Raw genomic sequence first — 23,516 nt, forward strand, 5'->3', positions numbered from 1 at the left:
AATTATAATTGTCTGTATCACTTGAAATAATTATTCCGTGATAAATATTGATTGTAATTTATGTCTAACCAATTTTATAGATAATAAAAAAATTATTAGTTAACTTTTATAACCATAATAAACGATTATTATTAGAAAAATAATTTTTAAATCAATTATTTTCCTCGAGTCACCAAAGGTCCGTATCCCGTAAGTCAAATTTCTGTTCTCACCTCAACTTTCTGTTCTAGCTCAACCAGTTTCTTTCCATGATCTTGTTTCTCGCTGAATTCACTGTTAAGACAACACTGGCCCATAGTCATGTTGTGCGAACGGTTAGTGTCGGATCTATGAATTCGTAGCAACACTCCTTGTACGACCACAATCCCACATGATAATTTAGGATTCTGCTATTTTCACATCGACCAAGCTTTCGACCTAAGGCCATCATCATGCCTTTCCCACTGGAAAGTGAAAACAAAGCACATGCTCTTACTCTACCCTTCCGTGAATCTTCGAAAGACCAGGGAGCATCGCAGACCGGACTTCGCCACACTCCTACCCCCCTAAAATGATGGCAAGGTTGTCCAATCTAAAAATGGGCCCAAAAAAAAGAACAAAGGGAACCGGAAAGGAGCGCAGATCTTCATCCTCATCCTCTGTATGGGCCAGTTGTAATGGCTGTAGCTTCCGATTGGGGGTAATTTCTTTCACAAGGACCCGTCCGCGTTGGAGCCGCTGCTTCCTCCTCTCCTCCCCGCCGTGGTGTTCTTCAGTATCTGCACCATTCACAATTCGGATGTCAGGAGACTCGCGATGAAACCATTTAGGCTTCCGGGTATGCATCGCATGTCACGTATCGCGTTCACTGGTTTTAGGTACGATAATAACCTTTCATTTTGCACACAAACGTGCCACTTCTGGTCCTAAAATCGAAGGGCAACATCGAAAGGAGGACGAAGAAATGACCCTTCAGGAGGATTAAATGCAGCACACATGGACACCGAGCATTGACATATGTCCTCCGTTTCGAGGTACCCAGATTTCAGGGGAAATCGCGTCGTCCTATCTGAAGTACCACGTGACAACTCGCATATGCCGATGTTTAACTTCCAAGAAAAAACAAAACAAGCGTCAACCAACGTATCGCCAGCCAGGAACGGGGACCCCGACCGAAGCCCATCAAGAGCATCCCATACCCCACTAGCGACCCCATAGCAGCCCTATTCAATCTATACCGGAAAATGATATGTAGCATCTCTAATTATCTCGGTGGGGGTGACCGCCCCCGAATTCAATCATACTCCATCATTGCGTGATGTTCACGCTTTTGTTCAGCTACGCATCACCGATACCATATCGACCGATGAGAAACTCGAACTCTCTCGAAAGGTGGGATCGCCGGAAATCCCCGAAGACGGTAGACTGAACTTCTGGCGTGAGGAAAAAGGACGGAAAACCCAGATGAAGACTAACAGATAACAGTTCATTCGTATTGAATTTCGGCACGAAGACATGAATCCGATGGCTTTTCGAGAAAGATAATCAGCTAAGTACGTCTACAAGATCGCGATTTATCGCTATTAACATCACACCTCGCGACCCACCTCTCCTTTCTTCACGCATTCCCCGTTCTCCCCAGCACATCGATTACCCGACCAGATTTAGGAATCAAACAGAGACCCTCCAGCGCTGTAATTATTATAATATAGACTATAGTATAACTTATAATGACGGCAGCTCTTTAAAAATCAATTCTTTTTCTCCCCACCTTCCAAACGCACGTTGCGCACGACTAGAGAGCACTCGATGAAGGGAGAAGAAGAAGCATGATGATATGGCGATCATTCCAAATCGAAAACGACGCGAGAATTCGAATGGGTGCGTGCGCGTGCGTGGGATTCGGGGGGCATTCGGGACTTACGTGTCTGAGCATCTGATTCTCGTTCTGCAACGTGGACAGCTTCTCCTCCAGCTCCGAGTTCTTCGTCTCCAGCTCCTTCACTCTCACCTCCAGGTCGCTCAGGTACGCCTTCTTCCTCTCCCTCGCCTGCTGCGCCGACACTCTGTTCCTCAGCAACCTGGGGCGCAAAGGACAACGTCCGACATTTGACCACCGTCATCAATCGTCAAAAGGAAAAACACGCCACGGGAGAGCTGACGGCCGTGGAATTTTTACCTCTTTAGCCTCTTGTTCTCCTTGTCGGCCGGGCTCCTCCCCCTCTTCCTTTGACTTTGACCCGCGGGCTGAGCCCGGTCCGCGCCGGCCGCCGACCCGGCCTCGCGGCCCGCCGCCGACGTCCCGGCCGGCTGCTCCCCTCCCATCTCCGGCACTCTCCTGATCTCCTCATCGCTCTCCATGCCTAATCTCGCACCCAGAAAAGGAACAGCCAAAAAAATAAAAAAAATCATCGATCAGATTTAAAATTCCAAACCGAACCTCCGCGGAAACGCTCGGCTCCCGCGCCCGCGTCGGGCGAAAACGCGGGGATGCCCCCGCGGGCGAGCGGAGCCGCATTTCTCGACGCGAGGGGAGATCGGAGAGCTCCCCGCCGCATCGAATGCGCGGCGGAGTTCTAACTTTCCGTGGGGGCGGGGGCGCGTGGGGTGGTTCGGGGGATTCGCACCTTCTTTGACTTCGATTTGAAGAGCCGAGCTCGAAGATCGCTCGCTGCTGGAAGGCAGCGAGCTCGCCGCCATGGAGCTCGTCGTCTGCTCCTGCATATCTTCTTCCACTTCTTCTTCTTCTTCTTCTTCTTCCTCTTTCTTCTTCTATCCACTGCGAATTTCACAGAGCGAGTTGCAGAGAGAGAGAGAGAGAGAAATATTTAATATTATTTCTCTATTCTTTTCGGTGATTATTCAAATGGATAACGAGGGGGAGATATTAATGTTACGGCGAGTAAACCGGGGGTACTTAATCATAGCGCCCGCGGGGGCCGTCGGATCGGCGTGCCGATCGAGCGGCTCCGGGGCTGGCGTCGTGGACGGATGCTGGCCATGAGGGGCTGGCTAAATCAAAGGACGGGGCGCGGGCATCGTGGGCGCGCGCGGGCCGTCGATCCGGAGGTGGGATTGGACGGAGAGGATGGAGCGAGGTGGGGGGAGATATTGGGGTCCGTTCCGACATCGGAAGGGAGGTCGCGTGTTCCTTCCATTTCCGGAATTTGAGGCTCCTGAATTTCGCACGCTTTTTTGGGAGATGAATTTGTCAATTGCCGACTAGTTCATGAACTTACGAATGACTTCGACTATCCATTAAACCCGATCGATCTACGACTTTCGAGTTTGAAATTCAGGCTCGGGTTTAATTGAACTATCGAAATATGGGTTTCAAGCTAATTTCAAGTTAAGTTCAAGATCGGACATAAATTATAAAAATAAAGATAATTTGAGTGATTTTATGTTTTCTCTTTATATAGAAAGATGAATTGTTACAAATGAAAAATACAATATAAAGCAATCTTGTAATGCTACACGGGAATGAGAGTATTTCAGGGCCAAGTTGATCGGATTAGTTGAATCTTGTTCGTATCTGGAAATTTTAACTTAGTGGAGTTTGAATGGTTTACAACACGATGCTCTAGAAACTCAACTCCACTTAGTAATTATCATATCGTTTTTGAAACATCTACGTCTATTTTTCTTTTTTGTATTTAATCACGCGAAAAAGAAATTCGTGATGATAATTAATAGGAATCCGAATAATGTCACTATACACAAAAAAAAAAAAAAAAAGGTGACTAGGATTGGAAGGACTTTTAATGAAATGCAAAAACATTCTTAAATTCCAACTTGTATTGGCTTGACAAGTTGGAATAGCAATTAAAGCCCCAGTGTGTCGTGGAGTGTGGACATACTCTCTCTCTCTTTTCCAATTTCAAATCTGCCGATGCCAAATTCTTGGGCCTCGTACCGTGTAATTGAGGACATACGTAAAATTTCTTCTAATCTGATGGTATGTGCTCTCTAAATTTTTCGTCACAACTTATGATGAGCTTGATTTGATTGCTGATCTCTATGATTTGATTGATAGATGATGTAAGTTCTTGTATTAACTTCCATACAAGACGAGGTCCACATCTCCGATATTTAATATTGATAAGTTATTGTATTTCAAATTTCAAGATTAGTCGCGTAAATCTCTTTTCAATGAGGGAATGTTTTCCGAACATGCCCCCAAAACATTTCTTCCAAATAGTTTATCTTGACAATTATTGAGAATTTTTTTTAAATAAGAGTCTGAAACATAATCATTTTTTTAAAACAAGGCTTGTGATAAATCATGAAGTGATCAAGTTAATTTCAAATGAGAGTTTGAACTTGCCGGTCAGCCAAATCATTTTTGGTTGGCTTTTTTCTGCAACTAGAGTAAAGAAAATTGGGAAAATTTTAAATAAGGATTCAAAGTGGATCAATTTTCTCAAATAATGATCTGAAATTAATTTTGTGTAAGGTAAAGACCTAACGTAGGCCCATTGTCTCAAATAAAGACATAAAGTGGTTGAATCAATTCCAAATAGAGACTTGAGCTTGCTGGTCAACCAAATATTTGGCTTGCAACATTTCCAATGACCACAATTTTGTCCAAAAAAATCTAGGGAAAATTAACAAATCTTAAATAGAAACAAAAAAAAAAAAAACCCTAGATTTTCTATGGTCTCCTCATTTCTTGTACCCATCATCCACAAATTCGAAGACCCAAATTCTCTGCCGTAGGTTGAGACACAAATTTAAAAACAAGAAGAAAACTAGATGCTTTTTTTTTGTGGAGATCCAAATTCTCCGCGCCGAGCAAGGAAAGGAGCGACGAGAATCGAGTCGTAAATATCTAAATGAATAACCTAAACTTAATTAATATATAATTTTCTTTTTTTTTTCAATCACAAATTTTTGACAAAATTGCCCCTATTTTAATCACCGTAAAATGTCTACCGGTGAGCTAAGGTCCTCAATAGAGATTAACTTGATCACTTCATGTCCTTATTTGACACAAAAATTGATTTCGGGTCATTATTTGAAAATAATGAGTCTACTTCGGGTTTTTATTTGACACAAAATTTACTTTTTGGGTCCTTATTTGAAAAAATAGATTCACTTCGATCTTTATTTGGAATTTTCCCAAGAAAATTTGATCTTTTTATTTTTTGGACTGGATGGGCAATTTTATCTAAAATGGGTAAAATCCTAAAATCCCAAAATGGCTGATCTCCACCTTTTTCTCCCCCTGGTTGTTGTGTATAAGATGCAGTTTTCATTTACTCATATAGTTAGCAAATGATATGCGATAATCAAGAGAAAATATTGACCGGACAAGTTGTGCCTGCACGACAAATCGAAAGGGTGAAGAGCGAGAAAATGCATGGGAGAGAGAATGCGTTCTCTCCATTGATATTGAGAGGAGAAAATTGTCTGCTCATTTCAATTTAATTGGTCCGATATTTCGCCCCACTTTGGATGCTTGTCGTGTTCTCATGACCCTTTCGATTTGTTACGCTAGCCCAACTTGTGCAACCAATATTTTCTTGATAATCAATGTGCTCCAATGAAAAGAAGATTTTTAAGTGTCGAAGAAAATGCACCTGTTAGAGTGGTCCATAGGAGTTACGGGATTGACCAGCCGATCGTTATTTTCCCAAACTTTTTTAAAGTCCCTTTAGGTCTGAATGGTCCCTTTCTAGTCCTATCTATAGTCCTAGGTATAAATAAAAGCAATCGTAAGACGACGGTTGCCTTAACATTTCCAAGGCATGGGCATATTTATCCCGACCATACCTTTATCTCCTGTTCGCATCGCATGCTGTCATAACTAGATCTAATATCGAGTCGAGATACAATAGAATAATCAAATCGCCGGAATTTGATCCAATTGGAACACATGACATGGTAGGTGCTCGACTCGGTATGCTTTTCTTATGGACTTGAGCTCGATACGAATTGATCAAGATAATACTTTAGTCTAAGCTCGAATTTAAATTCAACACGAGCCTGATGTCGGACCAATACACACACACACACACACATATATATATATATCTTTTTTTTTTGAAAGCTTATTCTTGACTCTTTATTCGATACTGACTCAACCTAATGCGCATGGACAACACTTGGCATACTTGGCTAATATGCTCCTTCAACATAAATGGTCACTGAATTTTATTTAAATGTGCAATATGATCTTCGAACTTTTAATTTATTTGATATAATTTTCAAACTTTAGCCAATATGCGATGTGATCCCTTCATTTTTAATTTATTTAATATGATTTATGAACTTTTGGAAATGTTTAAGCTAATCCCTCGACTATATGAAAATAACAAATATTATTATTCCATTAATTTAAGTTTATGGACAATATCAAACATTTTTATATAATTTAGGAACTAGTTTGAACATATACAAAAAGTTTAGAGGCTACATCGAACAAATTTAAAAGTTCAAGGATGACACTATACATTAAATTAAAATTCAGGGATCATATTGCGAATTGGGTCATAATTTAAGAATCATTTGCGATATTTATTTATTTATTTATTTATTTTTATCCATAGACAAAAGGGGAATGTTCTTTCTTCTTGTTCACGAAAAGCACGAACTCACAATGATGCCGGACAACAGGTCGCTGCCAAATAACCGGTATTAACAGACAGAATGCAAGTTACAACTCCAATGCAGTAACAAGAGATCTCCCCACAAGAACTTTGTATTCTCCTAAACAAGATTTTTGCTAGACTCTGCAACTACGACGACGGCGACGACGGCTCGTGCTGTTGTTGGACGAGCCTGCTTATCTAGGTGAAAGAAACATTGATGAAAGAAGAAGGCATTGCTGAATGAAAAGAAATGAATGAGGAGAGGACCGTGCGACGTGACCTCGGCATTCCGCTCTTTATCTTGACGTTTCACGGATCAGTTGTCTTTCCCATCTTCAGCTTTTTAACGAGGTACCGTTTGCCGATGACGCCCGAGAGGCTGCGGGTGTATGCTCTCTGAGAAGGGTTCGTACCCGAAGAGGACAGACTCCGCGGGCATGTCGCCGGAGGCATGGCATTGTCCAGTCCGGAGGTGTAGTCCATGCCCACGAACTTGGCTTTGGCGCTTTGGCATGGCCTGAGCTCTTTGAGGTCGCTCTTATCATTCTTGGCGTCTTCATAGAACTGATCCGACAGGAGGCTGTCGTCCCAGACCAGCCCCGACGAGCCCTGCCTCCTGAACGACTTTGCCGACCTCTGCAAAGTGGCCATGACCGGAGCTTCTGCCATTCGCGCTTGTTCGAAATGATTACCGAGTTTCCAGCGGCTTTGGTTCCTATGTTGCCCGGCGTATGCAAACAGGTATAAATAGACAAGGGGAGCATTGGAGAAATTGAAAGGAAGAAGCTTTGGAAAGAGGCCATGAGATGGCATCTGCCATCTGGGTTGGTCAACTCATATTAGACATGCGTTGCTTGCCCTTTGACAAATTAGAGCTTTGGTCCGGCATGTGTCTCATTTCTTGTCCTGTTTGTCTGAACATCTCGACGCAGAAAACATCCATGTCGAAATGCCGAACTTTTGTAGTTTTGTTTGGCAGTGTCATGCATGCATCACGCTTTCCCTTGAACGGTCTTTTATCAATGTTTGGCGGACCGGATGATTCCTGGAGAGGGAAAGCAGGACAAGTTCGAGATCTTCACTAGTTCCAGAGATAGCGATCAAAAGAGCTGAAGATCCTAGTGCCAACAAAAGGTTACACGTTCGAATTTTTCAGTGTTCCAAGCAATAAAGCAATGGATTGCATCAAATGGCCAAGGTATCAACTTCAGCTATCAAGATTCATAGCGATTAACCTCTTAAGATCATTACAAAATCCATGTCCGTGATATCCTGTCCTGTTATGGATAACGTTATCATCTGTTCATAGATCAAGTAGCGTTCTGAACCCCGCGTGTACAACGTTTGCTGTAGCTTTGATTTAGGTGCGGTAATTAAGCTCAGCAAGTTTGGCCAAAAGAAACGTGAACAAGCTGAAAAAATGAAAGGAAAGACAACATATTGCAGACAGAGGAACATCATGAAGCATGAGATTTACTGCATCAACTGGGTCGTTATATCATTATGATATCACGAATGGTGCTGCACATATGGCTAAACGTTCACCAGTTCACAGAACGAAAAAAAAATTGATACAGCTTTACAGATCCATTTTCAAGAAACAGTTTCAGGCACGGGTCTTTCGTAAGGAAGTCGTTCTTTGGGAACTCCATCTTCAGTACGTCTGTCTTCAAACCATTTCACGATTCTCTTCCGGGGTAGGCTGGTCACTTGCACAATGCTGCTGATCATTGCATTCTGCATCCATTTTTTTTTTCTTTTCTTTAGTATTGCGTCAAAAAGTTTCTACTTTGGAATTGAAATTCTGAAATAATTAAAGTTGCTGCATAATATCGATTAACTGTAAAGGAGAAGGTCAAAAGCTGTCGACCTTGCAGATTGAACATCGAGACTGATAACCGAGATTCGAAGCTTCATGAACAATTAAGACCCCTCATAAAGAGTGATCGCTAAAAGTTGGTGGATTGTCGTCTGCTTTTAATTTTCTCCCAGGGGTATAAAGCTAAAAGGAGCAATTCTGCCTCTCTCATGTAAATATATGATGAACTGAAGCAGCAAAATTACTCTCACCAGCGTCAGGATTCCCAGACCAAACTAAGAAAAAAATTTCCTTCATGAAACCCTCCTGCACCTTTTACGACAATTACGACTCTTAACAAAAGAAATTAGATTCAATGGCTCTTGATACAGTGAAAGGGAGTTACATGAAAACAGAATCGAAGAAAGAATGGAATGGAAAAGGAATCCAATGGAATTGAAAGAGGAATGAAATAGAGTAATCATTGCAATATTTATATTTGATTTTGACAGAAAAACAATGTGATAATCCAAAAGGCTTAATATCAAATATCAAGTATGTCCAAAAAGAAGCAAGAGAGAGACCCCCAAAAAAAAAAGTGGTACACTTGCACGTAAAAAATGTGTTGTTCGAAAAACAGAGAAAAGAAATGGGCATTCCTCTCCTTAGGGAATGAATAGCCATTTGGAGTGGACCAAAGATAGGAAGAGAAATGAGAACCTCCCTCCAACCCTGTTTCTAAACACCAACGTCAAAAATCTTTTTGTTGTTACTGTGTAGTGCACAAATCAACATTAATTAACCAAACAAGTTGGCCTAGCAGTGTTCTACCCTTTCCAATATCCAATAGATTTTGGGTTCAAAATCCTACTATTCCCCAACTCATCTTGACCATACGGAAAAACAAACAAAAGGCAAGAAAGAAAGTAATATGGAAAACAATTAGTGTGAGTTGTCACTAAACAAAATCTGCAAATTGTTAAGATGTAACTTTGTCTTACAGTTGGGCGCTTTGTTCTTCTGTAAACTCTTTCCAGAGTTTCAACTTGCACTTTCTTCAATCTCTTCTGCGCTGACCACCTTTGCCGCATTACATGAAGAGGCACCTTCTCAATGGGTTTGGGTTCAGGTTCAGGGTCTGCAGAATCTGCTGTTGTCTCATGAGGAGCAACATCGATTGGTGCGGTTTCAGCTTCAAGGACTGTTCTCACTTGTGCAGGTTCGTCAGGTAATGTAGCACTCATCAATAAAAGATTTGGAGGGGGATCTCGCAGCAGTTCAAGAATGATAGATCGATCAAGACACAGCTCAGCAGCAAGACTTTTAATCTGCAAGAGGAAAACCACATGACAGATGAAACACACATGGAGGATGAATCTCATCACGACCAATGATGTAAAAGGAAGGTCAAAGCTCCAGTCAGAACACAATTTCCAATATCCTTTCCTATCCTCTTCTTATATGTGCGATTAATAACATAACGCCACATCTGTATTGATACATCTGAGTGAATACACAGTCCAGTGTCTCACCAACTACGATATAGGCCAGCATAAATAGTTAATCAATTATGTGAAGAGCATGAGTTACAGAAAATGCTTACTCTAGTTTTCCGACGACCAGCTTTCAGAGCAACAGCCAATCTTCTAAGTTGCCATCTTTTTAGTTCAACTGGGCTCTCAACATCATCGTCATCATCGCCACCATCTTCCGCTTCAGCATGATCATCAACTTCTGAGTTATCCAAAGGACCAGCAAACATTTCCAGGTCATCACCACCTAAGGCCTCCTCCAACTCACGCTCGAGCCTAGCAAGGTCTTCTTCACTTATATCGTCGTCGTTGTCGTCCAATGTTAGTCCATCATTTTTGAGATCTTGCTTGAGCTGATTGAATAGCGCTTCAAACGCATCCTCATCCAAATCCTCCTCTTCCTCATCATTACTTTTGGGCAAAATTTGCTGCAAAGAGTGAAAAATATCATAAATTTCAAGATTTAATCTCACATCTTCCACACCAATAGTTTACAGAGATACTGATCATTTCTTATTCGTGAAAAATGAATCTGAAAAATCCACATCCAAGCTGGAAGAAGGGAATCAACTTTCCATGTGCAAACAATTCACCAAGCCAAGATGGTCATAGATTCTCCATTTCAAACCAAAAATTCTCCTATCTGGTTCTCATGGCAGCACATTATAGCACTCCTCGGCAGTAAAGAACTCTACCCGAGATGCAATTTGAAGACAATAGCCCTCTACAACAACCCCCACCAAGCCTAATCAAGCAAAAGAGCACCCTCTTCGAAGCTCGCTATCCGGGTCCAATCACAACAGAGACAAAACTTGAAGGAAGCAACACAACCCAACCCAGCACGACACGACACGACATGGAATGAACCGAACAGCTTCAGAGCAACACCGAGCTCAAATTCGACGCCTTCGACAACTCAGCTCGGCTCCAAACATTTTTCTTAACGTACCGAGAACGAAAGAAAACAGAGCTCACCTTGCTCCTGCCCTTATTCTTCTTCTTCGCGACGGGAGCGTCGTGCTTGCGACGGCGAGCGAGAGCGAGCGCGGAGGAGGAGCGAGACGGGCGGGTCCCGGGAAGAGAGAACTTCAGGCTGGCGGGTTCGTGATCAGTGCAGAGGAAGAGGCGCTTCTGGGGCACCCAGGAGCGGAGCCGAGCGGAGCAAGAAGCGTTGATGGATGGAGCGAAGGCCATGTGGGGTCGGGAGTCTCTGTCTATCGCCAGGGGTTTTTGGTCCGCTGTACAGGGGTTTGAGGGAGAAACAGAGAGGGAGGAGAACGACGCCATTGTTGAAGAAATGGGATGGTCGGGCTGGACTGGACTGGACTGGACTGGAAGTCTTCGGGGGCCCACATCTTGTTTTCAGGCCACGGCCCATGGATTCTCGTTCCGACCTTGTTGACAATTTTTGTGAGGAGTTTACATTATTATTATTATTATTTTTTATTTTTTATTTTTTTTACTTGTGTTGACTAATTCATAATGATTTTGGCCAAAAAAAAAACTAATGTATTATTTTAAAAAAAAAAAAAAAAGATAGAGGAAATCGTTAGAGTCAATTGCCTTTCGGAAGGGGTGACAATTGTCCTTGGTCAGGTTGAGTCAATAGAGCCCTTACGTGCACACTAAGGGCGTAAATTATAACCATTATGACCAAAAATTAATTTCTGAAAGAAAGATAGATTTTTTTTTTTTTAATTCTTGGATGAGTTTTTATGCAAAAATATCTATTTAATAATGACACAAAAATTTTCCATTTCGAGGATGACTAGTGTCTGGTGACCAACGGTGATTGGCAACCGACTATCAACGATTTGTGAATGGTGGTAGTGGCTAACGACCGTTGATCGGCAGCAGTGGCAATGGCCAGTTGTTGCAACGGTTGGTAGGTGACAACCGACGATTGGCGGCGACGACGGGGAGTGACAGCAACGGATGGCGAATGGCGGCCGATAGTGATGGATGGATAACCAACTAGTAGCGAGAACGAATGATGATAATTTTTTTTATTTCTCATTTATGTTCCAGAAATAGATGAGAAAAGTAAAAAGTTTTTATTTCTAATTTTTGTTCCCAAACTATTTTTGGAGTAGAAATTTATTTCAGAAATAGAAAAATGAAATAGTTTTACCAATTAGATTTCTATTATAAAAATAAGTCTGGAATAGAAAAATAATTCTTGAACATAAATAAAATAGTTATCACACGAGCCCTAAGCCTCAAGGAGAGTTCTTCTTTTAGGACAATAACACAAATAGTCATTGAATTTTAAATTTGTTCAATGTGATATTTGAAATTTAGCCCGTACAATGTGGTTTATAAATTTTTAATTCGTTCAATATGATATTTGAACTTTTGATGCATGTTAAATTTAATAACTAAAACCATATGAAAATGTTCAATATCATTCTAGACTTTAAATTAATGGAAGGACAAATTGACCATTTTTATATAATTTATGGACTAGATTGAACATGTAGTAAAAGTCAATAAACCAAGTTGAAAAAATTAACACACTGCACATTAGGATGTTTAAGGATCTCATTGCATATTAGACTAAAATTTAAGGATCATTTGTGTTATTATCTCTTAATTTTTTGGTTACTTTTACTTATCTTAATTAACACATAATGATACCGGCAAAAAAACAACTGATTAATGTATCATAAAAAAACGGAGGTAATAGGAAGTGTTTGGTCGCCCTTTCTCACCTTTTTACTCGTTAAGAAAAATTATTACCAATGCATCAAGGAGGCCTTCTCTTTGTCGTTTCTTTGCAAAGTAAGAAAAAAGAACTTCGCTAGAGAAAAAACAGGGAAACGGGATTTCGTGGCTTCTCAGCCCGTTTTGATGTCCATTCTAGCTTTGGAAGCTGAACTCTGGGCTTTTAAGAGGAGAGCTCGTTTGCAAGATGAATCAGATGCAGATGTGGTGGATGGGGTGGTTTGGCGAAATTTCTTCCAAGTCCATCTGAACGGAATGCCTGCCCTTCCAGAATTGCAGGATGCTTTGAAGCCAGTTTGAGGAAATGCATGAGATCAAAAGCTGTTTTCCGGGGAGGCGAATGAGGTTGCCGACGAGCGAACCGATGCGCCCGGAGGCATCTGCCAACTTTGGTTGCTCGGGACATGAAGGTCCCCCTTCTCTCTGCAAGAATTGCTAATGTTTATCTCGGACATAACCGGTTCAGCAACCATTTGTTTTACTCTTTGGAAGCCCGTTCAAAGTTTACTATGAAATCTTTCATTCAATCGAAAAATACACGATCATTTCACAAGTAAATGATCAAATTTAAGAATACCACAGAGAAAATGAGGGGGTTTTGCTCGTATGCCACCAATCCAGTCGGCCCTTTAGAGCGCGTTTGTAACATTTCGTTTAAAAATTGTTCTAGGAACGAAATAGAAAAAAAAAAGCGTTTATGTTCCTGGAACAATTTTTGAATAAAAAAATGCGTTTGGTAAATTTGTATAATTTTTTTATTTCTTTTATTTTTAAATATTTTCTATTTTCTTTCTTATTTTCTTATTTCTTTTCCTTTTTCTTTTTTTTTTCTTTTGGTAGGTCGCTAGCCTCGGCCATGGCCAGATCGACGGCCGACGAGGGGCCCGGCGGCCTCGCCCGGCCACGGCGAGGCTCGTCGGCCCCCGAGGCTCCCGCCGCGGCCACGGCCAGACGACGCCGACCTAGCGGTGGCCCTAAGCCGAGCCACCCTTGGCCGCTGGGCGAGCTCACCTCGCGGATCTGGGCGAGATCGAGCTCGCCTAGCCCGACCTCGCCCGGCGGCGGCGAGGCTCGGCCACCGGCCACCGCCAGAGCCGACTTGGCGGTGGCCGCGACGCTCCGGCGAGTACGCCGCCCCTCGGCGGTGTCGCGGCCCCGACGGCCGCCAAAGAAAAAAGAAAGAAAAAAAGAAGAAGAAAAGAAGAAGAAGAAAAAAAGAAAAGAAATGTGTTTCTAAAATCTATTTCTAAAACAAGAACAACTTTTTTTTTTTCTTATTTCGTTTCGAGATGTGTTTTGAACAAAAAAAATAATTTTGAAACAAAAACGCACACAAACGCATTTTCTTTTTTTGTTCGCAGGAACAAAAACAGAAAAGTTATTTAAAAACAAAAAAAAAAAACGAAAACAAACGGGCCCTTAATGGATAAGGATAACTTTATTCTCGTAGCGTCTTTAGTTGAGTGAAAATTTCCCGGTCCTTTTTTTACCCTTGATGGGAGCTTTTCAAAATTGGATGAATCCAAAGCCCAGAAATCGAGTTACAGTAAGTGGAATCGATGCTCTTTGTGCGTCATCTGGCCAAGAAACAAGAATCTCATCATGACTTTTTTTATTTTTATTTTATTTTTTATGTGCGGTTGATTGATTCACTTAACCTAATAAAGCGGCATCTCATTATCTTAATGAGAAAAAAATACAAGTCCCCAAAACAACTTGTATGTTCTGTAAATTGCACCGTCCAACCTTCAATCATTTGAGCTCTCATGAGTCATCATGACATTAAACCCGTAATCTCTCTCCCTAAGTACAAGAGACGAGAAAAATCACAACATTATTGTCACACCAATTTTGTGATTATTGTTGAGAATTGAAAAAATTACTATCACTTTCAACGAATTGAAAATAAATCAACACTTATCATGTTTCTTCCACTCGAATTCAGCCTTTGATTGGGATTTCGGTTCGGTCCAATTCGAAGCATACCTTCTCCCCAAATTATGCACCTCCTCACCTAATTTTTTATAGGGATAACTTGGCTTTTCTTGCGAATTGCGACCGAAGGGCATTTGCAGCTGTGCTCGAAACTCATACATAAAAGAGAAATTGGAGTAATTTCATTTTATCAAAAAAAAATAAAAATAATCATCTTAAAAAAAAAAGGGAAATATCAAATGACATCTCTAAAATCAAATAATGTCATGGATAATAATACGATTAAAATGCGTAGATATACACCACCGTCTCGCTCACGCTCAAGAACTCGAATCGTCCTCTCTTCCTTCCTTGTTCGAAATTCCTCGCCCGGAAATCATCGACGCGACGCAGAGATCGCGAGGTCACCCGTCAATGGCGTCGATGGGATGGATGAGCAAGGTCCCGCCGATAGCTTCTCGCCTCTACTTCCTCCTCATCATCCTCCAGATCCCGCTCTTCAGGTACTCCCCATCCTCCGATCCCCGGATCCCGCGCTCTCTCTCTTCGCTCCGCCCGATTCGCCGGCCGGCGAATGGAATCGAGCGTCCTCCTTGTCTGTTTTTTTCTTCCCGGGCGCGATTTAGCTAGCTGCGATGTTTCGATTATGCATGGAATCGCCCGAACGGGAGCGGCGCGCGGTTGATTGTCGCGTGAAGAGATCGGAGATGATGGGAATTCTCCTCTTTGTCTCTCTTTTTGTTTGCTTGGATGGATTCGGAGTGGAAAGGAAGGGACTTCAGTTTTGTCAGTCCTGTGTTCTCGTGAAGAAGCCTGTTCTTGGGCAATGTTGTTTTTGCTCTTCGAGTGCGGTAGAGTTGAAGGGCGATTTCTGATCGAAGAAATGAGAATCTTGGAGGTTGTGGTGAGCATAGAGTAGTTCTGTGATCTCACTGCTTTGGGGTTGCGGACGTCTTTCTTCCCAGTGCGGAGGGAAGAAAAAGGAAATAGCTTTGCCCATCTGCAATTCTACTGCATCGTGACAGAGCAGGACGAAAAATTTGCTTCATGTGACATCGAAAAATAGAGAATACCCACATAATAAAACCTTGTTTCTTGATTACTTTCCGGGAGCTGGTAGTCTTTCCATTTGAAACTGTCGGTTACCACTCGGTAAGTGCTCCTGGAGACTGGTATTCTGGCAGATAACACCCCGTTTATTCTTCCCCATGCAAAGTAGTTAGACTGTTATGTGGCACCAGCTTGTTCTTTTCTCTGCCATGCCTACTTGGCTCTTATGGTAGTTTAGATTTTCAACTATCATAACTGCTCCGTGAAGTTCAGATTTTCTACTAAAGGACAGTTATAGCTTGAGATCTAATATACAGTTGGAAAGTCTAGCCGGTATCTTTATTTTCTTTCAAATTCATGTATAAAGTTCATAGTGTTACTAACACGGAAGAAGGTGGAAGGATCCTTTTTGAAGCATTTCTCTAAGTCAGTTTATCTCGTTCGGGACTACCATGCAGGATCACATGTAGGTCTGGTGTGTGTACGACCCCCATACAGGTCACATCATCTCAGCTTATTGCGAGTGAGATAATCCCTGTTCCTGTGGTGAAGGCCCTTCTCTACCCTGGAGCTGTTGTCAATGGCCTTGTAAAGAACATGGCAGTTCCAAGCTGGAATGATTTGCTGGATATCTATAATCTTACTACTGCAAAAGAAGCCCCGGCAGTAGTTGATCTACAGCGCTTGGAGGTTCTTTTTTAATTTGATCTTTCTACGTCTCATCTTCTTGTCGCATATGCTCTTTTTTTCAGCTAAACACTGACATAAATTGTACATTTGTCACACTGCAGTGCATGTGCGAGATCATGAAGTAAATGATTTACACTCTTTAGATAACAGCTTCTTTTTTAATTTGACCCAATTAAGGGAAAACTGCAGCGTCTACTCTTTACAGGCAACAGTTATTGCATCCATACTTTTTCTCAGTCATGTTCTTTCGCTTGATGTGAATACTACAGTACAGTCGTCTCCTCATAAGTGTCTCAATTCTACCTGCGATAGAATGCTTGAAGCGTCACTTGTTTCTTAGAGTGCCCGATATGTCGTACAGCGGAACTTCTTGCATGCTTTTCTTGTTAATTTGGAGTTCGTGACGTAGTTTGTTTCACCACCTGTTGATTCTTCCAGGTTCTTGCTGGAAGCTACTTCTGTGTGGCAGGAGCACTTGTGGGTCTGCTAAAACCAGGGAGGATGAGCATGTTTGGGACGCTGCTAATAATCTGGGGTCTTGTCAAGGAGGGCATCTTGGGAAAGCCTGTGAATGTGGATCCTGCAAAGGCAGTCTATGTTTATCCGACGATGTTGCTTGCATTGATCTGTGCCTTATCATCCATTAAATATGATGTGAAGAAGGCCATGAGACCTGCCCCTGCTCGAACAATTGCAAAGCCACTGCAGAGCTCATCAAAATCTAAGCTGAAATGAGATGAATTGTAAGCAACAGTTCTGTTGAGGATGTCACTCTTTTCTTTTTAGGATTCTTGTTGTCAAAATTTTTGAAGAGTCTCACATCAACATATGGATCTTCAGTCCAACTTTTATAGTCAATTGAATTGCGAGTTTTATATGGCTTGCTGGGTATGTATGCTTGTTATGACCAGGCAGTCTCTCTTCAATCTTACTTCTGATTCATTCGCACAAATGAGTAGGTTTTTGCTGAACTCACAATTTAGCAGACTAAAGTAAACAACAATTACTGCTTATTAAGATTCAGAGAACAAAGAGCAAAAAAAAAATGTCTTTACCTGAGGGAAGGTGACTCCTAACTGTAATTTCCATCTGTCAAAATTCATCTTCAAAATCTCACGTTTTACTGCTTATACCCAATTTTAGCTGCAAAGTACATTTTCCTTGAAGTTTCATTAATAGTTTTCATGCCATGTCTGCCTCCTTCTCAACCTCAATGGTCACACGATTTTCTTTTCCCACTTGGGAATTCTGAGCTCTTATGCAAAGTTGGTAGTGATGCGCATTTTAGGCTCCTTTTCTTTCCTACTTCCTTATTCTCTGCTTCAGGCAATTTATGCTTAACTTGGTGGCCACATGCACATTAAGACTTGTTGTCCCTAAATGACCCCTACATGTCCGGTAGAGGTTTATTAGTGCTGCAAAGCTGCAGAACTCCTGTGATTCACAAGCGCGTGTTCTGCCGCCAAAGAACTTATATGAATACGGTGTACCAAGCTACTGTTGCAGAAGAAAAAGGACAATTAGCATAAGCATTCCTTGCGAACTTAGTTGTCTGTCCTTGATGCTTATGCCCTTTTAAAGGTAGCGTTGTGTGCATTATAATCCCATTTGAATTTGGCAATAGACATGTTCCAGCCAATCTAATCTGGATGCTCGGTTTCCTTCAAGCATCAGTTTAATTCTAAAAATCTGCCAGTAGCAGCAGTGTTAACTCAATGTCGCTTCTTAAAGCCTTACAAAATAAAATAAAATTGGTTTTAACCTTAGTAGGTGAACCATCAAGAGCCCGCTTAACTTTTACAATTCCCAGTTTAGTTTACGTCTCAGGAAAGAAAAAGAAAAGAAAGAAAGAATTGAAAAAAGGCAAAGTGGGGGCACGAGAGACTGGCAAGCTTATAGAAATGCTCTTTCTGAAGGCATGCTGCTATTTTTTTGTAAATTCTTCTGCTTAGCAGAGCTTCGGACCCAGGTGACAAGTTCTATATCTTCCCTGGTCTATCAATGCGTTGCTTTTGACTCAGGATTCTAAACTGTGCAATTCTATGTTAGGAACTCCCGATGATTTGGATTAAGTAACGACCAAATTAGATTATCATATTTAGTGTGCTAAAGAGCCCAAATGATGCCAAAGGTTAGCACTTACATCGCAACTCTTTGAACCACTGATTGTTTGAGGTCAAAAAACAGGGACTGAAAAGCAATTTCAGACTAAACAACATATAGGAGACCATCGAACATACTCAGGTTTTGTAGTTTTCTGATATTCTCTTTTAGAAAATCAGCTTAATATTGGGAACACAAATAGAAACAGCCTCTGAAATGCAGCAAGGACTTCTTTTGTAATTTGCTGCCGTACACTAGCACCTAGCCGCCAGTTATAGATTAAAGAAGAGCAAATTAATTTTGTTGTTATGGAAAGGTTTAGAAATTGAAGATGAGGACACACTATGTTATTCATCACCAAAAGTACCTTGGGGATGCATTCATCTTTGAACTACTATAGTTTTTCATACATATATCTGTCTTAACCCCCCCCCCAAAAAAAAAAAAAAAAAAAAAAAAAGGATTAATTAATACATGTAGTTGCAGGGTATTAGTACCGCTTTTTAACTTTGCTCTATCTAAACAAGTGGTATCCACATTGTAATGTAATATGTTAATCTGAAGGAGATTAGTTAAAAGAAAAAGGTAAATGGCTGTAGCAGTGTGTTTTCTAAGAACTTAGGTGGTGCATTACCCCATGAGAAATAATGCAGCGTGCCAACTGTAGTTGAAATGTGTGAGACATCAAAGGCTCCTTTTTATAAAGGGACAAAAGTAAAGAACTTTAGAGAGTGTGCGTTATGCTAAATTTATGAATAAATACGAAAGGCAGAACTTTAAAAAGTTAATAAAGTCAATTTATCAAGCTTTGAATTGGATAAAAGCTATCTTGTTTTTGCTACCCTTTGACCATCACAGTATTGATTAACATTTTCAACTCTTGTACTTGGTACACTGCAGTTGTCTGATAAGATGGATGTTGGGTCCAGATTCTATGATCTAAGAGGAGGATGGTGCTCTTTCTTGAGCATGAGTTTTATTAGATATTCTGTCTTTTTCAGATTAGAATTTGTCAGGAACATGGAAATTATGATTGCGTCTTCTTAAAGACCACTCTAGGATGTTCCCATATCTAAAAAAACGAAGGGAGAATTGGTTTTAAAGAGAATGCTTATAATACCTAATATTAATAATTATCATGAATGTTGCATTTCTTTTGCATTTTACACCTTAAGCCCTTTATTATTGATCTAGATATCTGCTATCGCACATATCTGAATTCTTTGTCCGAAAAGATTTTATTAATCCATTATATAGTAGTTGATACCATGTGATCAATGAAATGCAGGGAAGATATGTTAATTAGTATGATGCTGTTGCATTTTCCTCATTTAAACACTACTGAGTCTCTTTTCTCTCTCCATCTGTCTACTAGAGAGAGAGGCACTTGATGGCTTGAAAGAAAGGAAAGAAGAAAGCACGGGCACTCCTTGAATGATAGCTGCTTCAACTTGGACATAATTTTTTTTTTTGTTTTTTGAGTCATATAAATCCTAATTTTGTTTGGCTGATTCATCAGTGGGAAGGTACTTCACTAGCACCAGCAAAGCAAGTGAAGTAACATAAAGGAAATGCTTAAAGCAGGACAAAGAATCTTGCAAAAAGCTAAATAATGGAGTGTAGTAGCAGGGGCACTGATTGAAGGTGGTGTTGGGCTTCCTTTTTGACCAGTAAATCTTGCAGTTAAATACCCATCAGGTCAATGAGGGGACCTTTAAAAGCTGTTCCCTTAAAAGCTCTGGAATCCTATGTGAATTTATTCTTTAAAAGCAGATCCATCTTCTTGTTTTAGCGCCCTCTTTACATTAATCAATGTTAAAACCTAGGTTAAGCAAAACTTTGACATGTTAGCATATTACTATGTGCCTTGACAAATTTTGAGAAATCATGGTAGAAGTATTCTGTAGTTTTATCCTACTTTTTACAGCTAACAATTTACTTCTGACAGAAAATATAGGATGATGGAAGATGAATGTGGGAAGTTAATTTATCTGCTATTCGATTCTTTTTCCTTCTATACATGCATAACAGGAATAAGGTGAACTAGCAAGCAATTCCAATGGTTGAATCTGCCATGAGATCTATTTGAAATACTTGAACTTTCTTATCATTCAACTGTTGTGTTGTTTGTCTGGGAGTTTTCGACTGCTTAATTACTAGAGCAGTTCTTAAGCTGAATTCCCTTCTGAAGTTAAATCATGTGAAGCCATGCATACTATGGTAGATATACCATGCATTGCCCTTTGTTGAGTAACATGCCATATATATACATTGTTGGTTCTTTTTCTAATTACTGAAGTTTTTAGAAAAAATGTTTCGTTTAATAAGGTGTTAGAGTATAGATCATGACTCCGAATCCTGTCTTGTATGCATTCCGTCTGCTACACTTACTATTCTGCCCGTTTTTATGTCTATGGTTGTCTGTTTGATGTGTTTACATCCACACTTTGTGTCTCGCGCATCTCTCCTTACACTTGAGGAGAGTGCCGAGTAAAATGCTATATATACATAAGCTGTTGACTCGTTTCCTAATGATTTAAGTTTTTATGAAAAAAAATGGTTTGTATAACACTTGTCTCGTGACTATGATAATTTGTCAATTAGTCCAAACGTGACCAAGAACACATTGCATCAGATTGCCAGATTTAGCTAGTAAACTATACGCCAGGAATCACTGGCCTAAGATCAGCCGAGAGACAAAATGAATAGAGTAATCGGATAGTGTTTTTAATCATGACTGGATTACGCCGTGTAGTCTCCTCTTTATGCCATATTGAAAATGCAAATGATCTTTATCTTCTTTGACTAATGCCCCAGCTTTTGCAGATTTGAAGAGAACAGGGTCCACTCATCTCAGTTTCTTTCCCCAAAGGCATGTGTAATATTTTTTATGCAGTTGCCAAAAGATCCATGACTTAATGAATTTGCAGTTCTTATTCAAGATTATCTTTTACCACTTAAAACGAAAGAATATCCTCAAAAAAGGGTCGGAGGGATTGTAACTGAAAGAAGAGGAAATAAGTAATCGCTCGGTCTTGCATGCACTCGGTGACTGTAAATCACTTCATTTAAGCCATTAATTCATGTGAGGCTCGCATAGTTTAATGATGGAGATGGAGTGGGCTCATATGGTTCGATTCCATACAAGAATTTTTCCCATGAGAGATCGACAATGTTTTCGAAGTACCATTACTTTTCTAAATAGGGCAAAAATGTAAATACTGTTAAAAGAAAATTCAAGGTGGGGAATAAATGAAATTCTCACACAGTACTGCAATAAACATAGAAAACCCTCTCAAACAGGTGATATAGAACTGCTAACCCGCAAGCTACGATGCTATGCTAGAACAAACTAGACCATAAAAACACCACAGGACAGTAGAAAAAAAGGAGAAAAATGAAGAAGTAGAATTAGAAGAAGAAGACTCTCTTTTATGTTCTTTTGATCTGTCATTCAAGCCCACCAAATAACTCCAATGGAAAATGTTTTCTTGGCAAAAGAGATGCAAAAGACAGTGGCTGCATTTTCTTGCTCGATTCTCTTCCAGGCTCTTCCTGAAGATCAAAGAAAACACAAGAAGTGTGTTCGTAATACGCTGGACCGGCTAAATATCGCTCTCAAAACAAACCATCTTCTGCATAATGTCCGAGGGCTAGTTGTTACTTACCAGATCATGGAACATCTCAAGAAGAATAATCAGACCGGCCACCAGATGAATAATCTCTTGGCGCATTGCACCTGAAGCAGTTTGATCTGCTAGCAAAGTTATGCTCATTGCATCCTGACCTGAGCATTTCACAGTGCAAAAATTGAAAAGAAATTCATTGTAACGTTCCAGGTAGTACATGCGCTTGTGTTGAAGGCAGGAACAAGGTTCCAACAGCTAGCTAGCATAATCAAACATGGTGAACTTTTGAGTATGTCAGATTGTTAGTGTGATATTTCATGCACAGGAGCATACGATAGTTCATGAACAACCGTTTTGTTGGCTTCACGGGACGCTATCAAACCCTACCTGGTGCAAATCCAGTCACCAGCTCTCCACCCCGAGCGACTGCTGCCACCTCCGCTGCTGCCGCTGGCTCCAAAACCTCGCGGTCGAGACATTTCGCCCTCATAACGATGGCCCCCGCCGCCGCCGCCGCCATCCGACTCGTCTCTTGGCGCGCCGCACCTGAAGCAGGTCGAGCGGCTGGCGAAGTTGTGATTCCCACAGTTGTCGACGCTGCAGTACCAGTCCCCAGGCCGGACGTCCGGGCCCGTGAACCTGAACGGCGAGCCGCTCCTCCCGCCGAAGCCCCCATAGGAATCGCCACCCCTCTCGCTGGCCCTCGGCTCCCCGCACCTCTGGCACGACTCTCGCCTCTGGAAGTTGAGGTGCTGGCACGACCTGCAGTTCCAGTCTCCCGGCCTGCTCATCTCTAGTCACACCTGAATACCAAAAGCTCAAGGATGGGTTTTTGCATGAAAGAACCTTGCTTCTACTGCTTGACATAATTAAAGTTGGAGCTAGTGACTTATGAAAGCAAGATCATAGGTGACAATCTTTGAGTGAATTAATGATGACCCACATGACATTGTGGCCTCAGAACTCACCTTGGGAAAGAAAAGGAGTCAAGTGAAGACAGATTTGTGCGGAGCACAACTTATCATTGGTGATGGATATGAGAGTTTGGGGTGGGTTTATATGCTCGTTGGGGTCACCTCGGGAACACCACCAAGCACACTCAGAGAGAGAGAGAGAGAGAGAGAGAGAGAGAGAGAGAGAGAGAGAGATTCTTTTTCAATATCCTTAACTTTGCCTCCTTGAACCACAAGGAATCTCAGTGACCTTAATCTGGGAAAAAGGAAAGAGAGAAATGGAAGAAAATGATAATAATCAGAAAATATTATTCCAAGGATTCAAAAAGGAAAGAAAACAACGGAAAAAGGAGTTCAAAGGAGAGCTCAGTCTACAGCTTCTTTGGGCCCTTTTGAGGCGGCTCATAGATTGCATCATTCCTTATGCAAGAGCAATGCTGGAATTGAATAAGTCTGCAGCCATTGGTATGCAAAAAGCTTGTGTCCATGTCAAATGGCATATGGACATGCCCACATTGGCTTTTATTATA

The 23,516-nt window shown here is 41.2% G+C and overlaps 4 protein-coding genes across 4 annotated transcripts; 1 reads left to right on the top strand and 3 right to left on the bottom strand.

The window, feature by feature from the left end:
* Positions 1–301: 301 nt before the first annotated feature.
* On the bottom strand, positions 302–2,851 carry LOC104437684 (transcription factor HY5). The gene is made up of 4 exons (XM_010050680.3): positions 2,607–2,851; positions 2,159–2,342; positions 1,904–2,060; positions 302–758 (listed from the first exon to the last, which is right to left on the bottom strand). The coding sequence occupies exons 1-4, from the start codon at positions 2,701–2,703 to the stop codon at positions 690–692; spliced, it is 507 nt and encodes a 168-aa protein (XP_010048982.1). The 5' UTR covers positions 2,704–2,851; the 3' UTR covers positions 302–689.
* A 5,178-nt stretch (positions 2,852–8,029) lies between these two features.
* LOC104437685 (protein OVEREXPRESSOR OF CATIONIC PEROXIDASE 3) lies at positions 8,030–11,172 on the bottom strand. The gene is made up of 4 exons (XM_010050682.3): positions 10,878–11,172; positions 9,974–10,330; positions 9,372–9,698; positions 8,030–8,309 (listed from the first exon to the last, which is right to left on the bottom strand). The coding sequence occupies exons 1-4, from the start codon at positions 11,094–11,096 to the stop codon at positions 8,166–8,168; spliced, it is 1,047 nt and encodes a 348-aa protein (XP_010048984.3). The 5' UTR covers positions 11,097–11,172; the 3' UTR covers positions 8,030–8,165.
* Positions 11,173–14,841: 3,669 nt separating this feature from the next.
* LOC104437686 lies at positions 14,842–17,193 on the top strand. The gene is made up of 3 exons (XM_010050683.3): positions 14,842–15,064; positions 16,070–16,301; positions 16,740–17,193. Exons 1-3 carry the CDS (start codon positions 14,976–14,978, stop codon positions 17,034–17,036), a joined length of 618 nt encoding a protein of 205 aa, XP_010048985.2. The 5' UTR covers positions 14,842–14,975; the 3' UTR covers positions 17,037–17,193.
* Positions 17,194–21,646: 4,453 nt separating this feature from the next.
* Positions 21,647–23,154, bottom strand: LOC104437687 (uncharacterized RNA-binding protein C17H9.04c). The gene is made up of 4 exons (XM_010050684.3): positions 23,002–23,154; positions 22,421–22,836; positions 22,073–22,191; positions 21,647–21,959 (listed from the first exon to the last, which is right to left on the bottom strand). Exons 2-3 carry the CDS (start codon positions 22,822–22,824, stop codon positions 22,089–22,091), a joined length of 507 nt encoding a protein of 168 aa, XP_010048986.1. The 5' UTR covers positions 22,825–22,836; positions 23,002–23,154; the 3' UTR covers positions 21,647–21,959; positions 22,073–22,088.
* Positions 23,155–23,516: the final 362 nt, after the last annotated feature.

Source organism: Eucalyptus grandis, chromosome 3 (genome assembly GCF_016545825.1).
Source record: "Eucalyptus grandis isolate ANBG69807.140 chromosome 3, ASM1654582v1, whole genome shotgun sequence".
Classification (NCBI taxonomy): domain Eukaryota; kingdom Viridiplantae; phylum Streptophyta; class Magnoliopsida; order Myrtales; family Myrtaceae; genus Eucalyptus; species Eucalyptus grandis.